General features: G+C 50.8%; 1 protein-coding gene across 2 annotated transcripts; it reads right to left on the reverse strand.

Moving 5' to 3' along the window:
- Positions 1–103: 103 nt before the first annotated feature.
- Positions 104–24,198, reverse strand: SDHA (succinate dehydrogenase complex flavoprotein subunit A). Of its 2 annotated transcripts, none has more exons than NM_001444670.1 (15): positions 24,081–24,198; positions 17,683–17,769; positions 13,757–13,918; positions 12,900–13,043; positions 12,548–12,712; positions 11,178–11,326; positions 10,130–10,254; positions 8,710–8,878; positions 7,624–7,819; positions 6,872–7,043; positions 4,893–5,011; positions 4,552–4,663; positions 4,314–4,444; positions 2,690–2,803; positions 104–398 (listed from the first exon to the last, which is right to left on the reverse strand). In NM_001444670.1, the coding sequence occupies exons 1-15, from the start codon at positions 24,141–24,143 to the stop codon at positions 312–314; spliced, it is 1,995 nt and encodes a 664-aa protein (NP_001431599.1). In that variant the 5' UTR covers positions 24,144–24,198; the 3' UTR covers positions 104–311. The 2 variants fall into 2 exon arrangements, with proteins under 2 accessions (NP_001431599.1, NP_001431598.1); NM_001444669.1 differs by having other exon boundaries at positions 17,683–17,772.
- Positions 24,199–24,259: the final 61 nt, after the last annotated feature.

The following is a 24,259-nucleotide window of genomic DNA, read 5'->3' on the forward strand; positions in this document are numbered from 1 at the left end:
TCACATTTGATATGTCAGGTCAACAAATGAGCCTCAAGTCAAACAGTATAAGGTGTTAAGTGAACCTGGAACGAAAGGCGAGTCTGTCACTGGTGTTTCACTTGGGAATTGTGCCCAGTTTTATTATTTCACAAGAACGAAGCAGGGACAAAGGCAAGCGGGGCACCTCCTGGCTGCGACCGGCCTCAGGCAGACCATCTCTATCAAGCGGCACCTCAGTCGCTCGAGGGCAGAACTGAAGAGGGCAGTTGTGACATGAACACTGTGTGAGCTATTATACATAATTACAAGAGCTGGTAAGGCCGGTCTCCTCAGTAGGAGCGGATGGCTGGGGGGACAGTGGCACAGTCAGCTTCATTCAAAGTTTTGTCGATTACGGGTCTGTATTCCAGAGAGACCTGAAAAAAGAGTTAGTGCACAAAAATGAACAAACCGTTCTCTCGCATGCTTCCAGAAAATTAACCACAAGGCAGATTTGCAAACATTCAGGAACTTAAAAACAGGGATCCCGAGTTCCTGTTGTAGCCCAGTGGTTAACAAATCTGATTAGCATCCATGAGGACACAGGTTCGATCCCTGGCCTTGCTCAGTGGGTTAGGGATCCAGCATGGCCGTGAGCTGTGGTGTAGGTCGCAGATGCAGCTCGGATCCCACATTGCTGTGGCTGTGGTGTTAGGTCAGCAGCTACAGCTCTGATTGGACCCCTAGCCCGGGAACCTCCATATGCCACAGGTTCAGCCCTAAAAAGCAAAAAAAGGGATCCACTGGACTATTTCAATAACAAATTCAGGTCTGACTATGAAAATCCATGTAAGAAAATACAACAATTAAAATAACACTGTACCAGGGAGTTCCCTGGTGGTGCAGCAGGTTAAGGACCCAGGGTTTTCACTGCTGTGGCTTGGCTTTGATCCTTGGCCTGGGAACTTCTGCATGCCACAGGCATGGCCAAAAACAAAAACAAAACATACTGCCAAATTCTCAATGCTTTAAACTAAAACTGAAAATGCTCAAAAAGTAGGTGAAACCCTATAAACGCTGTCATCCTTTAATTATGTGTAAACTATGTATTTATTTGTATTTTTTTCTACTTCTTTTTTACTTTTTAGGGCCCCACCCGCACTACATGGCGGTTCCCAGGCTAGGGGACAAATCAGAGCTGCAGTTGCCGGCCTACACCACAGCCACAGCAATGCAGGATCCATGCCATATGTGGGACCTACACTGCAACTTACGGCAACACTGGATCCTTAACCCACTGAGCAAGGCCAGAGATCAAACCCACATCCTCATGGATACTAGTTGGGTTCATAACCCACCGGGCTACAAGAACTCCCTAGTTTTTTCCTATTTCTTTATTTATTTTTTTTTTTGTTTTGTCTTTTTGCCATTTCCTGGGCTGCTCCCGCGGCATATGGAGGTTCCCAGGCTAGGGGTCTCATCGGAGCTGTAGCCGCCGGCCTACGCCAGAGCCACAGCAACGCGGGATCTGAGCCGCGTCTGCAACCTACACCACAGTTCCCGGCAACGCCGGATCCTTAACCCACTGAGCAAGGGCAGGGACCGAACCCGCAACCTCATGGTTCCTAGTCGGGTTCGTTAACCACTGCGCCACGACGGGAACTCCTAGTTTTTTCCTATTTCTAAGAGATTGTTTATTTGTTTTTGCCACTTCTGAGGCATATGGAAGTTCCCAGGCAACAGACTGAACCCATGCCATAGCAGTGACAGTGCCAGGTCCTCAACCCACTGAGCTACCAGGGAACTCCCTGGGTTGATATTTATACACACAGACTTGAAGGAAATATAGAATATCTCTTACTGGTGAGTTTATAAATGTTAACTTTCTTTATTCTTTTACTCTCTAAAATGAGCATGTATTTCCTTGGTAGTCACAAAAACACCCAATCATTATAATGATAGGCTGTACTGAGAGGACAGTCTGATGCCATACACTGTCAGAAAATAGCCTACGTGAAAAATTAGGAAAACTACTGTCCGCAAACTAAATCGTCACACTGGGCGCCCACAGAAGTGTGAGAACACTGCACAACTTAATTTCTGTAGATGGAGATGGAAAATTCAGACTATCCCCTACGAGCTCTGAAAAGCTTAAGGAGAAACACTTTTTATCTTAGTTATTTCTGAATCTTAATGTCTGGCAGAAATGCCAACCGGGTGAGTCATGCTCCAGAGGAGTAACTGGGCTGTGGGCCCCCTGCACTCTCAGCTGGCTGTTCCCAGGACTCCCCCTGCCTGCCCTGCCCCTCCTCCACTCCCCCTGCCTGGAAGTGAAGGGCTGAACAGCATCCCTGAGGCTGCTTCTAGGAAGCCCAGTCAAAAGGAAAGGAGGGGAGGGCTGCTTTCCAGCCCCAACCCCACCCTGACCCCAGTTCTCCAGGGGCTCAGAAACCTCCGTCTCATCTCCTCCCCGACCACAGGCCCCTGGCAATCACGCCTGCCCCGCAACGGTGCTGTGCGAGGCGCCCCTTGTGAACCACCCGCCCCATGGGGGATTCTATGTCCAGGCAGAAGGCTGACTGACAGTGTCCTTTCAGTGGTGTCTCAGATCTGTCAACGGTCAGTTTAAATCCATGCTGCTTCTCTCAGTTCAGCAAACACTGACTGCACAGCACGTGGGGACAGCACACGCATCAGCGCACTCGAGCCGAACCCGTTCCCCAGATACCTTCCCGGTCTTGACATCGACATAGGAAAGCGTGTGCTTCCGCCAGTGCTCCTGGAACGGCTTCTTCTGCTGCCCCTGGATGGGCTTGGAGTAATCGTACTCGTCAACCCGCTCCTGAGGCCACAGAAAGTAAGTTTAGTTCAGAAAATGCTATCGACAATTATTCTACAGAGCAAGGTGACCAGAAAACACGGCACACTCGTTCAACAGACACACGAGACAGGTGGGACATTAATCCCCCAGACCCCACTCAACGAGGAGGGCGCCACGTCAAAGCCAACCTTGTTCAAAGTCAGGACCTGCCGCCCTCCGTGCCCAACCCACGTCCCCTCTACAGGTCCCATGGCTCCCACATGCACAGAGCTGGCCTGAGGAGCACAGGGCAAGAACGTGCCGCCGAGCAGGGCACGCAGTGGGCGGGCCGATGAGGCCCTCTCTCCGCGGTGGCCCAGCCCAGGGCCCCTGCCCTGTATCTGTCCCATCGCCATGGCAGCGCAGCGGGATCCTGGACGCCACTGCTGCGTTTCGACATCCAGGACCGACGCTGGAATGAAATCCACCCTCCGTGCACGTAAACGTTTACCTAAGCTTCGTCTTTTCACTCTACACTCCTGGAGAACTCCGCTTTTTCTTTCAGCCTTTTTATTTAAATGTTCCAGTTTTAGCAAACACATTAAAATTTTCAAAAACTTTTAAAGAGAAGCTGAAAACGCTTCAGGAACATCTTGCCCGTGGTACCAGATAAGACACACACGTCTCTTCAAATAAAACCCAAAGCCCCGGACCTCTTGGCCATTTCTGCTGAGGGAGAGCTCTTGCCTGGGGCGCACGCCCTTGGCTTCTATACCTGCACCTACCGGGCACACGCACATGCATGCACACACGCACAGGGCCCTCCCAGGGTGAGCAGGTTCTGCCTGTGCAGCTGCTGAGGCATTGCAGCCACAGGAACCACCAACAACAGGCTTCCAGGAGAGGCTTCCGTCCTCGGTGCACAGGGCCAGGCTCCCTGACCTCCTCCTCTACCCGAGTCCGAGGCGACTCTAAGCCAGCTCCAGTAGCAGAGGATTAGTTCATAAGCCTCACATGGCACCAAAGTCTAGTTCTTCCTGCTCAGCCTCCAGCTGAGCTACCCAAACACTGTCCAGGACCAAAGCCTGAGTGTGCTTCGTGGCAAACTGGCTAGGGTCCCGCAAGCGTGCCCCGTCCCCGCACAGCCCCTTCCATGAACCTGACACTGCAAGCCAGGGACTCCTTTCTGCAGAATCTGAGCTCTCCATAAAAACCAGTTCATTTAAAAAACCAGTGACCTGAGATGAGGCTCTCAATCCCTTCCCAAACAAGGGGGCCCATGCTGACTCATCATTTCCGATCAGGAAGGGAGTGCCCCCCCAGGAAATGGTGCCAGCTGCACGCTGATCTTTGTGCTGGCAAGGCTCAGAGATGCAGCAACAGTGACCCAAAGCAAGAAAACATCACCCTAGGACTGAGCACGGTGAGAATATAGCGAGAGCCCCTCCGTGACTTCCGGGAAGTGCAGAGGGCGCAGCATGGGAGGCAGAGCAGACAGACAGCGGGAGGACAGTGGCACGCAAGTGGCACCAGCACACAAAGGCAGGCCCACCTTGAAATCCTCCCTGGCGTGAGCGCCACGGGACTCCTTCCGGGCCTCTGCCCCATAAATGGTCTGCAGGGCGCAAAGCATCAGGTTCTGCAGCTCCAGGGTCTCCACCAGGTCAGTGTTCCAGACCATTCCTGGGGACACCAGGCACACGTCAGACGACGGGACCCAGCCAGGGCCACTCAGCGAGGCCAGGCCCCCAAGCGCCCAGCAGGCCAGGCTGGGCCCCGGAACCGCTCACCTCTGTCAAACGTCTTCAGGTGCTGCAAGTCTCCGTAGAGCCGGAGGATCTTCTCACAGCCTTCCTGTAACACGCTGCCCACGCGGAACACTGCGGCGTGGCTCTGCATCGACTGCGATAGAGCACCTGTCAGCGTTTCGTCCGCATGGCAAGGAGCCCGTGCCCGCAACTGCCGACTTTCAGACTTTTTACAGGAACGTGAACTGGTCAGTGCACTGCCTGCCACACCGCCCGGGCGCTTCTCTCTTACTCAGGCCTGAACGCGCCTCCCTGACTCAGCAACCCCAGCGCAGGGCTAGGGCACAGCGGCTGCTCACTGCAGAGCCCACCCCAGTGCCTACCTTCTGCATGCTGAGCCGCAGCTCCGATGTCCTTATGGTTCCGTTCGCAAATCTCAGTTTGTCAAGATTCATGACCGATTCCTCCCCAGCATTTGGTTTAATTGAGGGAACTTTATCTCCTTTGGAAAAACAGAACAGAACAAACGCGTATGAGGCCCTTTCAGGGGGATGGAAAATGCAGGCAGAGCACCGGCCTGTACCTCCCTACCCCGGAGGCATCATCCTTTGACTTGAGGCCTAAGGATAAACAAAAAGACAAAATCTCTGGCAAAACTATGTGTCCCATAAGTACTCTGAGAATGAGCAAAACAGGAACTGTCTCTTCATGTCAAAACTTAAGATTTATGTGAACAAACCTGCACCACTACTCCATCAAGGAAAACCCGCACCCTCCAGAAGAGCTGTTCCCACTACTTCTGCGCGCTAACTCCCCCTCGGGGTTCTCAGACTTCAGGGACAAGGGGTTGGGGTGGGGAGGTGACGTGTCCTGGCCAAAGGTGTTCAAGGGCCTCCTGCTGACCCTGGCCCCGTACCCTCTTACCTAAACCTCAAGACTTGCTGTTCTTGCCTTTCTCAAAAGATAAATGTCTTGAGAGTTTCTAAGCTTTTGGGGGATGACGTTTCTAAATGCGTTTTCACAGAATGTACTGCACGCAGGTGTCAAACACAGGAGACAAAGGCCTGCAGGCCCTCTCCCTCCAAGGCCAAGACCTCCCCGAGCCTCTAAGGAGGCGATTTTCTTTGCTTCTGTTTTTAATCCTTTAAATTTTAACACATGAACAGGAGCCTATAATCACCGTGATTGGAGTACAGAATAGAGTCTAAGTATTTCAATATTTATAATATTCCCATTTGGGGAAAATTAGTGCTGCAAACATTTTTCCTTTTCTGTTTCTAAAAATGAAAACGTCACAAAGCTGCAATTCCCCCTTTAGAGCCGTTTGCTGTTCTGACAAGCAGAGCTGTGTAAGCCCCACCATGAGTGTCCCCAGCCTCTGGCGACCACGCGCAGCTCCTGCCCTGGTTTCCTTCTCCAGAATGTCACAGAAGGCATCACACCTACGTGGCCTCTTGAGTGGATCACACAGCCTGGTGCACTGGAGATTCCTTCATGTGGCTGCACGTGGGTAATGGAATCAGAGCCACAGCCGCAGCCACGCAGGGTCTGAGCCGCACCTGTGACCTCCGCCACGGCTCACGGCAGTGCTGGACCCTCACCCCGCCGAGCGTGGCCAGGGAGCCGCATGGACACTACGTTGGATTCTTAACCCGCTGACCCACAAGGGGAACTGCCAAAGTTTTTTAAAGTGTGCTCTGATCCTTCAGACAGAAGAGCATAAAGCACCTAAGTTATACTTTTGCTCACTGTCAAAGGGGGAGCCCCCACCTCCTGCCCTGCTGAACGGCTGCTATCAGGCGCCAGCTACACAAAACGAGCACTAGCGGTGGCGTCAGAGCAGCACAGGTTTCTTCCTCAGCAAATTATCACCACAAGGAGCAAAACCTCTGCTGGAAATCCAGTCTCACCAAAGAGGGAGAACATTAGCTCATCCCTTTCTTCTTTAAGAAATTTAGTTCTATTTTGTTTTTATTATTTTACTAATTTCTCCAAGTACCATTTATACCAATCGAAGACATTTTCTTAAAGGTAAGTAACCCATACCTGACAAGTGATATGTGATATGATAAACCTCCTCAAGATAATAATTTCCCAATAGTGACTTTTCTGAGCAGAACATAACAACCTCAAACAATCTGACTAAAAAGTTTACTCTCCTAACGGCCCCCCCGGCCTGTATCGAGCCTCAGGTCTACAACCATAAACATCTCTGAATTTCTGTTTCTTCACTTCGGGTGGGGTGCGGGGGGAAGGGCAGCACTGGCCCCCACTCTTGACCAGGGAGTAAACTTCCAGTTACAGATCCAGGCTCTGTAACCTCCGGTCTCCGGAAACACCAGGCCACTGGAGGGAAGTGTACCTGGCCTGCAGGACTCCGCGATGCTCAGGGCACATGCCCGGCCGAAGACAACGAGGTCCAGGAGCGAGTTTGCCCCCAGGCGGTTGGCACCGTGCACCGAGGCACAGGCAGCCTCTCCGCAGGCGTACAGCCCAGGCACCACCTGGTCCTGGCCGTTGACGTGCCTCAGAACCTGAGGAAAGAGACTAGATTCCTGAGGGCCGTCTGCACAGGCCACCTGCCCTACAGCAGGGGTGGGAAGGAAGCGGTGAAGACACGGCCCAGCCTCCTCCCCCCCCCCCGCCCGGCCCAGGTCAAGGCCTCCCAGTCCCACTCACACCCGGCGGGACCTCGCCCACCACCTGAAGTGCCCGGGACTCAGGAGGGGCACAGCAGGTGGAAGAACTTTCAACTGCGAGGCAGAGGACCGGGGTCGTCGTCAGACCTCAGCAGCCAACCCCTCGCCGCACGAGGGCCCGGAATAAAGTGGCGCAGAGCCCTCTGCAAGCCGCAGCCGCCCAAAGGCCCTCGGCGGGAGGACACGAGATTCACAGGTTACCGCACGCGCTCGGGGAGGAAAGTCACTAACAACTGGAGAGACGGCAAATGGCCTTTACCTCTGTTCACGAAGGAGGGATTCATCAACTAGTAATAGTTAACGAAGGCAGGAGCACAACGACTGGACGATGGCCAAGGCCCCCGCACCCTGCAGCAGCACCAGCGCCCACAGGGCTTCGCCGAGGAGCCCGCCTGGGAGCGTCTTGGCGCCTCACCTGCCCCTTGTAGTTGGTGGGGATGCCGCCCATGTTATAGTGCACGGTGGGGAGCACGGGGATCGGCTCCTTGGTGACGTCCACACCCGCGAAGATCATGGCCGTCTCCGAGATGCCAGGCAGGCGCACCGCCAGCTGCTCAGGGGGGAGGTGGTGCAGCTGCAGGTACACATGGTCCTTCTCGGGGCCGCAGCCTCTGGGGGGAGAGACCGTCAGGGGGAGGCCAAGGACAGCCATCAGCAGACCCGCGGCCACAGACCCCGCGCCCACAAGGCTTCACACTCTTCAGGCCTGCAGAAGATGTCCCCTGCACTAACGCCACCTCTTCACAGCGTCTTTCCTCGGTGCCCACTAGGTGTCAGGGCGGACAGCCACCCCCCCTCACCAAGCTCGCACCAGGGCTGGGAGGCCACGATCTGCCAGGCTCTCCGTAGTGAACTCCCAATGCTCCCAAGACCACCCCCCAACGTCTCACTTCTCATGCACAAGCGTACATCTCCAGGGCCCACGCCCGCAGGAACCTAGCCAGTGTCCCGCCAGTGGGTGGGTGTCAGGCGCTGAGGCCTCCAATGGCTTTTACTCAGGAACAAACCGCCCATCAACCTCGAAGCCCCCAACCACCTGCGGGCTAAACAACACACCACCGAAGCTCACGTGCTAACTTCAGGGTGGAGTGGGTCCCCCCCGAACCCCCAACACACACACACACACACACACACACACAGTGTCGCTATCACAAACTCACACAAATTATGTTTCACAGATTTGAGAAAGATTTACAGAAAACTGGCTAAACTTCTCAAAACTTCTTTTGGCCTCACTCAAGTCATGTGGAAGTTCCCAGGCCAGGGACTGAACCTATCCCAGAACGGTGACAATGCCGGACCCTTAACCTGCTGAGTCACCAGGGAACTCCAAGATGTACATCTTCAGAGGCCATAAACCGACAGACAACAGTCAAATGCTCACGAGCCTCCTGAGGGGGTGGCGCTGACACTCACACAGAAGCCACCCGGCCTGAGCTGGACCGAAGACGTGAACAACAGCCCCGAGGGCAGGGTGGGCGCTGGGGACCACCACACACACCTTCCTTCCCGGATTTCCAGAGTCATGGACCGGGACACGACGTCCCTGGATGCCAGGTCCTTTGCGACGGGGGCGTAGCGCTCCATGAACCTCTCACCCTGGCTGTTGATAAGGATGCCTCCCTCTCCGCGGCACCCCTCTGTGATGAGACAGCCAGCGCCGTAGATGCCTGCCAAGAACCAGCCGATCACAACCGTGTCACCTGAAATCACACTTTCCCCGAGATGCCAGGGGCAGGGGTGGGCATGGGGGGGGGACACACTGGCTAGACGTGACGGGATGGAGGGAGGGCTGAGTGACAGAAAGCAGTGGCCAGGCTGCAGAGGGAGCTCGGCTGGGCAACGAGCAGCTTGCCCAGCACCTCGCTGAGGACATGATAAAGGATGGGTTAGGTTTCTCGGGGGGTTTAATTTCTGAAAGTCCTTCTGCACGATGAATTTGTGCTGACCAGTCTGGAAAGTTGACATCTAAAGTAACCAGTCGTCAGTGAGGCAACGATGGTTACAGCCTTGGCTTGGGTGCAGCTCTGTGTACAGTTCCACTGCTCAGCGCACTCCGGGGGGGGGGGTGTTCCCCATTCTCAGAGACAAGCCCACTAATACGACACTGGGCAGGTCAGGGCCAGACCCAAATCTAGTGGGGGGCCCTGTGCCCTAATCTCGACCATCCCTTGATGTAACGAGGACAAGGCCACCCTGTGCTGGACGTGCACGTGTCGCATCGGGTAGTTTGAAGGCTGACACTTTTATGAGCGCACCAAGGGTTACCCTGCTTTCAGAACAAGATGCAAAACCCTGCATCTCATCATTAATGGCATTTCTTCCAGTGGCTTAGTTCCCGCACATCGAAAAAGAAACAAAAGGAATGGCGCTCTAAGTACAGAGGGAATTAATTCACAAGTATTTCCCATCCCTGCCAGAGCTCAGGAAGAACAGGCTGACAGAGCAGGACAAACACAGGCCTGGTTCTTCAGCGTGGTGGTGGCTTATCTGCTGACAGAGAACAAGCCAGAAAGAAGGTTCCAGATGGAACTTGCCAAGCCCCTCAGGCTCCTGGCCACACGTGCACTCGTACCTTCTCACCAGCTAACACCTCAGGGAGCCTGGCTGCCCCCGGAACTCACCCTGTGCCACTTCTCTGCCCAGGTATAACCCCTCTGGCTCTGCCAATGGAGGTCCTAGCACTTGCTGCGCCCTGAGGATGGCAGTAAAGGGGACAGACCTGCCCCTGCCTCCCAGAGGGAGCTGACGCCCCAGTCAAGGAGAGGGCCACGGGGCCATCATTGCCAAGACCAGGCCCAGAGGGGTGAGGGTGGCCTCGCCGCCGCGGGGGAGCAAGAGGAAGTCCCAGGGGCTGAGACACAAGAGAGCAGAGTCCCCCAGGGACGGAATGTCAGCCACGAAGCGCATGATCTGTCTACCTGTAGGGTGGAACTGCACGAACTCCAGGTCCTGGCAGGGAAGGCCCGCCCTGGTGACCATGGCGGTGCCGTCTCCGGTGCTGGTGTGGGCGGACGTGCAGCTGAAGTACGTGCGGCCGTAGCCTCTGGAAGACAGATGGGCCAGCCGAGAGGTCACTGCACCAGCGTGCCATCAACACCTCCCTTCTAAGGGACCGGAGGGGACAGAGCAGCCCAGGGAGTAGCTCCTCTGGGAGGGCCGCCTGTACACTCTGCCCTGGACAACTGGAGGGGAGCTCTCGCTGGTCCTTCAGGGCACCTTTGTGCTGAGTGAATGATCGCTCTGGTAACGACGTGTTACTTTTATAATAAAATATAAAGACATTCACAGATTCACTTTTTTTTTTTCCCCTTGCTTTTTAGGGCTGAACCCTCAGCATATGGAAGTTCCCAGGCTAGGGGCTGAGTCAGAGCTACAGCTGCCAGCCTACACACAGCCACAGCAACATGGGATCCGAGTCGAGTCTGTGACCTATACCAGAGCTCACGGCAACGCTGGATCCTTAACCCACTGAGCAAGGCCAGGGATCGAACCTGCAACCTTGTAGATGCTAATCGGGTTCATTTCTACTGCGCCACGACAGGAACCCCTGGATTCACTTTTTTAAGTGCTAAAATAACACTTAAGGCGTGTAAGGGCTGAAATACCAGACTGACGGTGTAGCAGATGGAATTTACTCACCTCCTCCCATGAACAGCACTCATCCGCCCAGACATCCGCAGAAACGCAAAGTCCATTAAAAGCAAGAGCTGTCACTTCAGAAAGCACCACACGCCTCCCCAGGCCTTAGTTTCCACAGGGTCCCCCCAGTTGTGATCCAATGACACTTTGTCGCCAACCCAAGGCGGGTGCCGGTGTCTCCCTGAGGCTGGCAAAGCTGCAACCCTCACTGGATTAAGTCACAGCCCGGGCCTCAGCCCTTCCTCCATAACGCCTCTGTTTTTATTAGAATGAAGACGCCAGCGCTCAGCCTGCCCGCAGAGAAGTAAACGCAACACCAGTTCCTACCCGGTAGCGACAACAGTGTTCCTGGCTCTGATGCGGTGGATGGACCCGTCTTCGATGCACAGGGCGATGACTCCACGACACTCCCCGTTTTCCATCAGGAGATCCAAGGCAAAATACTCCACAAAATAGCTGGTATCGTACCGCAGAGACTGAAAGAGAAGGTAAAGAGATCCTGCGCTTGCAACCACGCTGCGAAACCCAACGGGTTAGGGTCGCTGGTCCAGTGTGGGGCCGAGGGGCCAGGCAGACCTCGGCGGAGAGTGGGCTGGAAAAGGAGTCGCAGACGTCCACCCGTGGGCGACACTGCCGATGCCACTGCGTGACAAAGCTGCACCAACGCATCCGAAGAGGACGCCGTAACATGGGACGCATCTCCCAGCTCCACACAACCCCAAGAGGCGCCACACACAGCACGGACCTCCCCTCAGAGCTGCCGCCAGAGCTGGGTCCACGGACACAGTCTCACCTGAGACCAGGCTACAGTAGGTGGGCACTGCCATCACGTGGCCACTTAATGCCAGTAAAACAAAACCCCCCGCATGTTTCCAGCCCAGAAGAAGGGTCAATCCTGGACTGCGCCAGCCCAGGCTCGAGAACCCACAGCCCCCTGGTGTCTTAACACCTGCAAATCAATGATCTGTCCCCACTGAAAACAAGAGTACAGAATACTCATTACGCTGAATCAACATTATTCAAAATATTGACTATTTGGTCAAAGTTGGCCCTGCTTATCCAGTGACCACTGTCTCTCAAAGTCATAAGCCAGTTTAAACTGCGAAGTATTAAAATAAAGCAATCAATTCAGAAACTCAGTGGGCAAAGAGCCTCAAAATATGTGCTCTGTTCCTACCCTTTCAACATGACAGATCCCAAGTTCAAACCTGATATATATAGTGACTATCATTTTCATTTTCTAAAATACATTTTTTTTTTTTTTAATCTTTTTAGGGCTGCAGATGCAGCATATGGAAGTTCCCAGGCTAGGGGTCCAACTGGAACTGCAGCTGCCAGCCTAAACCACAGCCACACCCACATCAGATCTCAGCCTCCTCTGTGACCTACACCACAGCCACAGCAATGAAGGAACCAAGCTGTGTCTGCAACCTACACCACAGCTCACGGCAACGCCGGATGCTTAACTCTCTGAGTGAGGCCAGGGATGGAACCTGCGTAATTTGTTTCCACTGAACCATGACGGGACCTCCTCCTAAAATAAATCCTTTCAGGTTAACAACGACCCGGCTAGCCTGCTGCTTTTGAAGCGACGCCGGGGGGACAGGCCACCACGCTGGCCTCTCCCCAGCGCAGCTTCCCTCCTCACACGTGCCTGTCCGGCCTCACCCACCACCCAGGCACCCGGGGTGGCTCACCCTTCCGTACAACGTGTGCAGCAGTGAGTGGCCAGTGCGGTCGGCCACGCAGCAGCACCGATGGGCCTGCCCGCCCTTCCCGAACTTGAGGCTCTGTCCGCCAAAGGCGCGCTGGTAGATCTTGCCATCTTCGGTTCTGCTGAACGGCATGCCGTAATTCTCTAGCTGGGAAACAAGCGCAAACACCTAGCACCTAGCACTTGGCCGACTCACACCGGAGCTGTTCTCTAGAGACCCCGCGTGAAGACATCCTACAAAAACATCAGCACCAGCAGGGAGAGTCCCCGTTCCAGCAGGTCGTGGCCATTCTGCTGGCCACCCGCCCACACGGGCCGGCCAGCGGGGACGTTACCTCTACCACGGAGGCGGGGGCCTGCTCTGTCATGTAGTGGATGGCGTCCTGGTCCCCCAGCCAGTCGGAGCCCTTCACAGTGTCGTAGAAATGCCACCTCCAGTTGTCCTCCTCCATGTTCCCCAGGGCAGCATTGATGCCTCCCTGAAACACGAGCAGCCCCAGGAGCCTTGGCAAGAGGCCAACAGCATCTTCCAGGCCCACCTCCCCACTGCCTCCGGACTGGCATCAGGTGCAGAAAAAGAAAAGCCAAGTGCTCATGGGAGAGGAGTGCGAGGGATCTCCCTGCCAGCAGCTTCCAACCTGGACAGGGTCCAGTGACGGACTCCCCCCGCCTCAGGCACCTCCCCAGTGAGAGGGACAAGGCTTCTTACTTTCCAAACCCAGCCTGTGAAAGGGACTCGGCAGACCTACCCAATAATTTTATGACAGAGATTCCCAATGCTGCTTAAGGGCACGTGTTGGAGACAGGATGTGCTCACTGCCAAGGGCTCAGAACCACACTCCCCACCCCCGCTTTCCTCCTCTGCACGGCCCCCGCCCGCCCACTGCCTGTCCCTCAGAGTCACAGAAATCCCAGTACACGGACAAAGGGACAAACATTTACACCCGCCACAGCCCCAACTTTCAACTGCATTACTCCCTTTAGATGACACCAGTCCTAATACAAAATAGCAAGTACTACAGTAGCAGGACACAGAAAGCTGGCCTAAAAAGATGCAAAATACGTGGTCCGGTGCGTACCAGGGGGTGGGGGCAGCGTGGGCAGAGATGGCAGGCGAGGAAGCTCCAGGGCAGAGGGGACACACACCCTGAAGCACCTCACAGACACCGAAAGGACTGGGGAGCCCCCATACCTGGGCTGCAACAGTGTGTGATCTGGTGGGAAAGAGCTTCGTAACGCAGGCTGTGTTAAACCCGGCCTCAGAGAGACCAAACGCAGCTCGCAGGCCTGCCCCTCCGGCACCAACCACCACTGCGTCAAATTCATGATCCACTACTGGGTACTGCGTAGAAATCTGGAAAAGAAAAACTCATCTGTCAACCTCCAGGTTAACCAGGACCCTGGACACTGAGACCGTGGTTTTGGCAAAGGCTCCAGCCTGCGCTGGGACAGACCATGAGGTGCCAGGCAGGAGTCACAGCAGCGTGGGGGGCACATCTTCAGTTCTGTCAACAGCAGCGCCCTAACCCGCGGAGCTAGGCCACCCGCTGCTTAGCTGAAATGCTGACAACTCAAAGCAGGGAACCAGAGGGCAGAGGAGGGCAACATCACAAATCGAAATGCCAGTTCTAATTGTGGTTTTTCTTTTCAATTACCATCTTTTTTAAGAAGAGATTTTTTTAGTTATAGTTGATTCATACTGCTGTGCCAATTTCTGCCGTACAGCAAAGTGACCCAATCATACATATATATACATTCTTTGCCTCATTTCATCTCCCATCATGTTCTAGCCCAAGACAGGGGGCACAGTCCCGTGCTGCACAGTAGAACCTCATCGCTCGCCCATCCTAAATGCAGTGGTTTGCATGTACCAACCCCAAACGCCCCAGCCATCCCCTCCCCCCCCCCAGCAACCACGAGTGTGTTCTCCACGTCTGCGTCGGTTTCTGTTCTGCAGAGAGGTTCAATTGCGCCATGTTCAAGATTCCACATATAAGTGATTTGATTATCATTTTTACTCACCTTTTTACCTTTACATCCACACCCACAGGCTCATACACATCTAAGCTTCTTCTAACGTGGTACACGGATCATGATTCCCCACCTGTGATCTGCAACCTTCTCAGGCAACCGCTCAGTGTGGTCAGCATTCAGGTGAGCGTCGTCCAGTTCACCTGGGCAACCACCCAGGCGCTGAGGACACAAGTCGATCCTAGGTTCATGTTGTATTTACCACCGAGAAGGTGTCAACTAGCATTCCGTAACCATCGTGAGGTTATGAGAAAGGAACACGTGAGTGGATTTCAGTTTCTTCAACAGAGAGACGGGCCAAGGAGCTGCTCAGTCCTCAGCTGAGCAGGTGTTTGTCACCAGGCATTCCAGTAAATACTATTAACCTGACATTTGTATTTCATTGTTTTGTTTACTTAAAGTTTAACCTGGTTTACAGGTTGGGTTCATCCCAGGTTCACAAGGATGGTTCAACATACGCAAATCAATCAGCATCATACACCACATTAACAAAAAAAAAAGTCAAAAATCATATAATCATCTCAATAGACGCAGAAAAAGCATTTGACAAAGTCCAACATCCATTCATGATCAAGACCCTCGCCAAAGTGGGTATAGAGGGAACATTCCTGAATATAATCAAAGCCATTTATGATAAACCCACAGCAAATATAATACTCAATGGGGAAAAACTGAAAGCCTTCTCACTCAAATCTGGAACAAGAGAGGGATGCCCACTCTCACCATTGCTCTTCAACATAGTTTTGGAAGTCCTAGCCACAGCAATTAGGCAAACAAAAGAAATAAAAGGCATCCATATAGGAAGAGAAGAGATAAAACTGTCACTGTATACAGATGACATGATACTATACCTAGAAAACCCTAAGGACTCAACCCCAAAACTCCTTGAACTGATTAATAAATTCAGCAAAGTAGCAGGATATAAGATTAACATTCAGAAGTCAGCTGCATTTCTGTATACCAGCAATGAAACATTAGAAAAGGAATACAAAAATACGATACCTTTTAAAACTGCACCTCACAAAATCAAACACCTCAGAATACACCTGACCAAGGAGGTAAAGGACCTATATGCCGAGAACTATAAAACTTTAATCAAAGAAATCAAAGAAGATGTAAAGAAATGGAAAGATATTCCATGTTCCTGGATTGGGAAAATCAATATTGTAAAAATGGCCATACTACCCAAAGTAATCTACAGATTCAATGCAATCCCTATCAAATTACCCATGACATTGTTCACAGAACTAGAACAAACAATCCAAACATTTATATGGAACCACAAAAGACCCAGAATCGCCAAAGCAATCCTGAGAAACAAAAACCAAGCATGAGGCATAACTCTCCCAGACTTCAAGAAACACTACAAAGCCACAGTCATCAAAACAGTGTGGTACTGGTATCAAAACAGACAGACAGACCAATGGAACAGAATAGAGAACCTGGAAGTAAACCCTGACACCTATGGTCAATTAATCTTTGACAAGGGAGGCAAGAACATAAAATGGGAAAAAGAAAGTCTATTCAGCAAGCATTGCTGGGAAACCTGGACAGCTGCAGGCAAAGCAATGAAACTAGAACACACCCTCACACCATGCACAAAAATAAACTCCAAATGGCTGAAAGACTTAAATATACGACAGGACACCATCAAACTCCTAGAAGAAAACATACGCAAAACACTCTCTGACATCAACATCATGAATATTTTCTCAGGTCAGTCTCCCAAAGCAATAGAAATTAGAGCAAAAATAAACCTATGGGACCTCATCAAACTGAAAAGCTTTTGCACAGCAAAGGAAACCCAAAAGAAACCAAAAAGACAACTTACAGAATGGGAGAAAATCGTTTCAAATGATGCAACTGACAAGGGCTTAATCTCTAGAATATATAAACAACTTATACAACCCAAGAGCAAAAAAACCAATCAATCAATGGAAAAATGGGCAAAAGACCTGAACAGACATTTCTCCAAAGAAGATATACAGATGGCCAGCAAACACATGAAAAAATGCTCAACATCGCTGATTATAAGAGAAATGCAAATCAAAACTACCATGAGATACCACCTCACACCAGTCAGAATGGCCATCATTAATAAATCCACAAATAACAAGTGCTAGAGGGGCTGTGGAGAAAAGGGAACCCTCCTGCACTGTTGGTGGGAATGTAAACTGGTACAGCCATTATGGAGAACAGTTTGGAGATACCTTAGAAATCTATACATAGAACTTCCATATGACCCTGCAATCCCACTCTTGGGCATCTATCCGGACAAAGCTCTACTTAAAAGAGACACGTGCACCCGCATGTTCATTGCAGCACTATTCACAATAGCCAGGACATGGAAACAACCCAAATGTCCATCGACAGATGACTGGATTAGGAAGATGTGGTATATATACACAATGGAATACTACTCAGCCATAAAAAAGAATGACATAATGCCATTTGCTGCAACATGGATGGAACTAGAGAATCTCATCCTGAGTGAAATGAGCCAGAAAGACAAAGACAAATACCATATGATATCACTTTTAACTGGAATCTAATATCCAGCACAAATGAACATCTCAGAAAAGAAAATCATGGACTTGGAGAAGAGACTTGTGGCTGCCTGATGGGAGGGGGAGGGAGTGGGAGGGATCGGGAGCTTGGGCTTATCAGACACAACTTAGAATAGATGTACAAGGAGATCCTGCTGAATAGCATTGAGAACTTTGTCTAGATACTCATGTTGCAACAGAAGAAAGGGTGGGGGAAAAAATGTAATTGTAATGTATACATGTAAGGATAACCTGACCCCCTTGCTGTACAGTGGGAAAATGAAAAAATAAATAGATAAATTAAAAAAAAAAATTTAACCTGGTTTATAGATATGTAAGAACTACAAGCAAAAAACGTTAATACCTATGCTTCTATTTGTACAATTAAACTTTACACTAAAAATAATTGGAGCATGCACTAGAATGAGAATTTTTAAAGTAAAACCTGTGTGTTACTCAAATACGTTAAAAACTGGTATAGAACATTATTCCTTTCAGTTAAGAAAATTACTTATAATGGAACAAAGGGCGGTGAACTTACCGCATCTGAAACTTTGGCCGACGACCTCTTATTGCCATCAACAGTGAAGTGAAAGCTGCGGGCTCCTATGGGTGATGCTGCTGGCTGCTGCTGAAACAGATGGGGAGCACTGAGTGCCTTTACAAAACAGGAGACTTCTAGTTAAATCAGCCCTGATGGACAAGGTGAGGGCTGAGGGGCTGAGGGCTCGGGGCAGGCCCAGGAGGGGAGGAACCGGCTCTCCCACAAAGGCCCTTCTGGACGATGCCTAATTTCTAGACAGGGCTCTCACTGACTCAGGAAAGGAAAAGCACACTTCCCCATCAATCTCCTGATTTAGGGCACTTGTGGAGAACGCAGGGCCAGCTCAGCAGGGGTACTGGAGCGCCTCCGGGGGAGGTTCTGCGGCTCACAGAAAAGGTGCTGGCTGCACGGCGCCTTGCTGGCGGGTGCTCCAGGGCAGGCTCTGTCAGCCCTGGGGCACCACCTGAGCTCCCAGAGACACTCCTGGTGCTGCCTTACCACTCTCCACATGGCTCGGCCACACCCCTCATCCACTGCATCCATGGTGCTGTTCCCGCTGGCTGAACACCTGTCCCTGGCTGTTCTCCAAGTCTATGCTTAAAAGTCCCATCCTTAAACTATTTACTCAAGAAAACGGTATTAATAAAATCATTCCAGTGTGAGAGGCAGCATTCTTCATGTGCCAAGAATGGTCAGTAATTCAGGGAACACGTCTTTCCATTCTGCTGACCGCATTTTGGGAGGTTGCTGTTAAAAGTCTTAGAAACATCTTAAAGAACAGTTTTGGGAAAGAAGTACATTCAACGACGACAAAGAGGATATGAAAGATGCCTTCAAGTATGCCACGATGGAGAGGCTTTCACTCTGTGGGGAGAAAAATTATCCTATGGGAAAAACAAGCGGGGGAGTTCCCGTCATGGCGCAGTGGTTAACGAATCCGACTAGGAACCATAAGGTTGAGGGTTCGATCCCTGCCCTTGCTCAGCGGGTTAACGATCCGGCGTTGCCGGGAACTGTGGTGTAGGTTGCAGACACGGCTCAGATCCCGCGTTGCTGTGGCTCTGGCGTAGGCCGGTGGCTACAGCTCCGATGAGACCCCTAGCCTGGGAACCTCCATATGCCGTGAGAGCGGCCCCAAAGAAATAGCAAAAAAAAAAAAAAAAAAAGAAAAACAAGCGGGGATTATGGGGGGACACTTCCAAAGACAAAACGAACTCCAGGAGTTCCCTTTGTGGCGCAGCGGAAACGAATCACACTAGGAACTGTGAGGTTGCGGATTTGATCCCTGGCCTCTCTCAGTGGGTTAAGGATCCAGTCTGCCGTGAGCTGTGGTGTAGGTCAGAGATGCAGCTCGGATCCTGCGCTGCTGTGGCTGTGGTGTAGGCCGGCAGCTGTAGCTCTCATTGGACCCCTAGCCTGGGAACCTCCATATGCCACGGGTGCGGCCCTAAAAAGACAGAAACAAACAAACAAAACAACACCCAAAATGAACTCCAACTGTGCTGTTTTAAACTGGCCAGACTTCCCTGGAGATGAAGGGCTCAGGCCGGGGCTGGTGACCTGACCGCCTCTGAGGAGCATCAGAGGCAGTTCCCTCTGACACAGAGTGGTGGCTGACAGAAACAACTGAGCTTATTTTAAAAGCTCCAATTACAAAGCATTTCTTGGATTTTTAATTAGATCTGAACCAACAAGAGCGATATTCTTGAATTCTGCAACTGCAATGTTAAGTACATTTGTGTTTATTGACAAAACCAACTTAGTGTTTTTCCTTCAGACATGGACTAAACAGAATATTCTCCAGCTTTATTATAATTTTTAAATGGTAAAATCATATTTTAACTAAAAATTAGGTCGTTGAAAGAATTTTATTACAAATGTTCTTGAAATTTTCATAAAGTACAACATGAGTACAGATAATAGTACTAATAAGAATAGTACATGTTGTGATATCAAATTAAAATAAAAATAACAGGGAGCTTCCCTATTCTTTCTAGGATGTTCTTATTGAATAAAGACAGACAGACACACACACCACTCAGCTAGCTTAAAAAGTGGCAGCTACTGTAATGAAATCCTTAACAAAGTATCACATTATCCCTCTGTGGAAAAGAGTAACACTATTTTTTGCATCTAAATGCAATCTGGGATGCGATTTTAGAATTTGAAGAGTCCCTGGAGTTCCCGTTGTGGCACAGTGGAAATGAACCCACTAGGATCCATGAGGACTCGGGTTCGATCCCTGGCCTTGTTCAGTGGGTCAAGGATCCAGCGTTGTGTGAGCTGTGGTGGAGGTTGCAGACAGGGCTCGGGTCCCGAGTTTCTGTAGCTGTGGCGTAGGCCAGCAGCTGCAGCTCTGATTCAACCCCTAACCTGTGAACTTCCATATGCTATGGGTATGGCCCTAAAAAGCAAAAAAAGAGAATTTTGTCGAGTCCAATTTTAATCCAATTTCTGTCTTTAGATAAAATTCACTTTGTGTCATTTATCAATCTAATGTTTTTTGAAGAAAAACCTATCAAACGTTTTCCAACGGGGCAACATAAGGAAGAAAGCAGAAATCTACCCAAGGTAGAATGAAAAGAACACAGCGTTCTTAACAACTCTGTTGAAGTAAAAGTACAGGGAACTGAATTAGCAGGAAAAAGGGACAGAGACGTGCAAAGGTGAGGGATACTGATATTCTCCAATAAGCAAAATGGGGAGTCCCCGTCTGATAAAACTCACCTATGAATCATGAACGAGAAACTAATTTGTAAGTACAGTCTATACAATTACAAAAGCAGCCAATAAAGGATCTGAAAGTGGTTCCATAATTATATTGGAAGAACTCAGGATGTGGCCAGTGGGATGGTTTAAGGGAACTAAATCCTCATTTACTCGCAAAAAGCAATGTCTAAAATGGATAAAAATGCACCTGCATATCAGCTAGTGAAATGCAGGTAAGTAGCAGAGGTCAATACCAAACACAATTCAGAACTGAGTCCACTGGGGACAGAGGTGGTCTTATTCCTTTTCAGTTTTAAGGACTCCCGTATTCACTGTCTTTCTTAACTACATATAATAACTGTGTAATTATTTTCACTAAGTTTTACAGGGTTTTCTTTTAAAGGGGCATTTAAAATACAATTCACATGATTTCCAAGCAGAGGGTGTGACCTGTGAGCACCACGAGAAGGTTTCACACCTTCTTGACCCCACAGAGAAAGGGAGTCTCTGCAGGGAACAGGAGGGCTGGGCTGGCTCCACATCCTGTACTTTCCCCAGCATCCACGGACCCTTGGGAAAAATCTCTGGGACTCCAAAATAAGATGAATATCCATGTTATGAACCAAAATCAAGCCACAGTTTCTCAAGCGAAGAAGGAAAAACATCACATGGAATGCAGAACTGAATGCCAGTGATATTATAATTATCCCAAATAGCAAAACCAAAGGTTACTTACAGTGGCCTAAATGATGTAAATCTAGATACACCATTAAAACATATTCGAAATGATAAAGTCAAAGAAAAAAAAATTGACTTGTTCTAAAAAAATACTTTTTTGAAAACTGAAAAATCTCATTCAAAGTTAACCAACTTTTTGGACCTTTAAAAAGTAAGGTTTTGCTTTTTCCTTTGATTTAACTACTTTGGAACAGTTTACAAATTGTGTCAGTGCGCTGGGACAATTAAAAAGAAAACATAGACAAATAAACAAAGGTTTAATAATTTTATAACATGAAAGCAGCTGTAAATATAAAATGACTTGGCAACACCACAGAATTGAACAAAATAAGATAAAGAAAAATTTCCTGTGGGCTTTATTCAAATTATCCTCATCAGGTACATGCCATCAACATTCTTCAGCTAGACAGCATTAATTCCTTTTTTTGGTCTGCTAATTTGATGCTTTTGTTCTTGCCAATCTTAAATTCCAATAAATACTCAGCCTTGGACAAATTAATTTCCATAGATGAAAATAATTTCCAAAGCCACTTTCATCAAGACAAAAAGACTTTATTTATTAATTTTTTTTTTGCTATTTCTTGGGCCGCTCCTGCGGCATATGGAGGTTCCCAGGCTAGGGGTCTCATCGGAGTTGTAGCCACTGGCCTATGCCAGAGCCACAGCAACTCGGGATCTGAGCCGCGTCTGCAACCTACACCACAGCTCATGGCAACGCCGGATCGTTAACCCACTGAGCAAGGGCAGGGACCGAACCCGCAACCTCATGGTTCCTAGTCGGATTCATTAACCACTGCGCCACGATGGGAACTCCAAGACAAAAAGACTTTAAAAACCCAAGACCAAGAGTTCCCATTGTGGCACAGTGGTTAATGAATTCGACTAGGAACCATGAGGTTGTGGGTTCAATCCCTGGCCTTGCTCAGTGGGTTAAGTAAGGATCCTGCATTGCCATGAGCTGTGGTGTAGGTTGCAGATGTGGCTCAGATCTGGCGTTGCTGTGGCTGCGGTGTAGGCTGGCAGCTACAGCTCTGATTAGACCCCTAGCCTGGGAACCTCCATATGCTATGGGTGCGACCCTAGAAAAGGCAAAAAGATCAAAAAAAAAAAAAAAAAAACCCAAAACAACAAAAAAACCCAAGACCATCTCCGGTAGACCTAATCTATGGCTCAATTTTGCTAACGCTACCTTGCCATCATGTTCACAAGCATCTGAGCATGGGCTGGTGGTGAAGATTCAAGGAGAAGATGAAGCACACAGCTGGCGGCTAAGAGCTCATTCAAAGGAGTTCACTTCCATCAGGCCAACAGGAAAGGAGAGGTTTACACTCTAACCTGTTGCTCCTAGAACTTTACTCCCTCATAAACTGACAAAGGGCAGGTGGTGGGTAAAGGGCGCCTGCAGGCTGGAACAAGGACATCAGGCTCAGTCTGGGTTGGCAGATTTGTCAGCTCTTCTCCAATCACCACCAGTTACCAATCTGTCATCTCACCTGACAAGAAGGACCCACTTAGAAGTTTGTTCATGCTTGGCTGACTAAAACCAACCCACTAACCACCGGCTTCATTTCCTGCTTGTGGACCCCCTGCTTCCACTGTGCCTTAGAGCCAAGGCTTGGGGACTGGTGAAACATCTGCTCAGAAAGCACCAGCACCTGAAACACGTGAAAGCCTTTAAACTCTTTCTGGTGTGGCAGAATGTCTAACTAAACCTCCTCATATTCAACACAATGTTTAATTCATATATACATATATATATTTGCCTTTTTAGGAACGCACCCCTGGCATGTAGAGGTTCCCAGGCTAGGGTCCATTCGTAGCTGTAGCTGCAGGCCTACAACACAGCCATAGATAGCAAGGTAGGATCCGAGCCAAATCTGCGACCTACACCTCAGCACACATCAATGCTGGATCCTTAATCCACTGAGTGAGGCCAGGGATCAAACCAGGATCCTCATGGATGCTAGTCAGGGTCGTTAACCACTGAGCCAGACAAGAACTCCTAATTCTGGTCCTTTATATCTATTTTTTTTTTTTTTTTTTTTTCGTTTCATGGCCGCACCTGCAACATATTGAAGTTCCCGGGCTAGGGGTCGTATCCGAGCTGCAGCTGAGGCCTACTCCACAGGCACAGCGACACAAGATCCGAGCGATATCTGTACCTCACGGCAATGCCGGATCCTTAAACCACTGAGCGAGGCCAGGAATCCAACCCGCATCCCTATGGATACTAGCCGGGTTCTTAACCCACTGAGCCCCAAAGAGAACTCCTCAATTCCTGTAGTTTAAAGAGGAGAGAGTTGTGGGTATAACTACAGACATATGTCAACAGTATAACGCTGGTGAAAGCCCTGATTCCGTTGGGACCTTTGACATTCAATTACTAACTAGGTGGCCAGGCGAGTTCACGTTATAAAACCAAATATCTAAACCCCCTAAATTCAGTGCTTCAGTAAAACCCTAAAGGGTCGACTCTGACGATCTGTCCGGAGAGGAGACAGGAACCAGCAGCCAGGCCTCGGAATGCACAACTCGACCGACTCGAGTAGGGCCTGCGGGGCCCTGCAGGAAACGCCCAGGACACTGTCCCGCGTCCGCCGTGGTAATTTTGCAGTAAATGCGCAGAGGCCACCGCACAGCCCTCAGGAGGCCCAACCTAGTGCCGGGGATCAGCTCAGACCCCACCCACCCGCAGGCCGCCCTCCGGCCGCACGACCTTGGACAGCCCCCTCCGCGCAGCGGAGCGGGCGACCTTGGCCGAGGCCCCGAGCTCCAGGCAGGGCCCCGGGCGGAAAGGGGTCCCGGGCGGCTACAGGGTCGTGACCTTCACCCAGCCAGCGCGGACAGAACCCGGCGGGCCCTCCCCAGCCCGTCCCATCGCGGGGCTGGGGGTGCGGGACCCGGCGTTCGCCCCTTCCGGCCCCTCCCAGCCCGCGGCGCCGACTCACCGCCCAGGTCAGCGCCAGGCGCCGGGCGCGCAGCAGCCGTGACACAGCCCGGACCCCCGACATGTCTGCCGTCCGCAGCGTCCCGCTAGTCCCCGCGCTGATCGCGCCTGCGCACGTCGCCGCGACCCGGGGACGACGGGGGGTGGCGGGGCGCCGCGCCTGCGCACGTCGCAGCGCCG

The sequence above is a fragment of the Sus scrofa genome, chromosome 16 (genome assembly GCF_054392235.1).
Source record: "Sus scrofa isolate SSC_HxYL_T2T_F1_AM1 chromosome 16, Sscrofa_HxYL_maternal_Yorkshire_Landrace_v2.0, whole genome shotgun sequence".
NCBI classification, from domain to species: Eukaryota; Metazoa; Chordata; class Mammalia; order Artiodactyla; family Suidae; genus Sus; species Sus scrofa.

Coding starts and splice junctions, on each gene's coding strand:
- SDHA (NM_001444669.1), bottom strand. CDS start 24,143: ATGTCGGGGGTCCGGGCTGTGTCACGGCTGCTGCGCGCCCGGCGCCTG. Junction 13,044..13,756: donor CACACACTGTTGCAGCCCAG/GTATGGGGGCTC, acceptor CTCGTGTTTCAG/GGAGGCATCAATGCTGCCCT. Junction 12,713..12,899: donor CCCCCGCCTCCGTGGTAGAG/GTAACGTCCCCG, acceptor CTTGTTTCCCAG/CTAGAGAATTACGGCATGCC.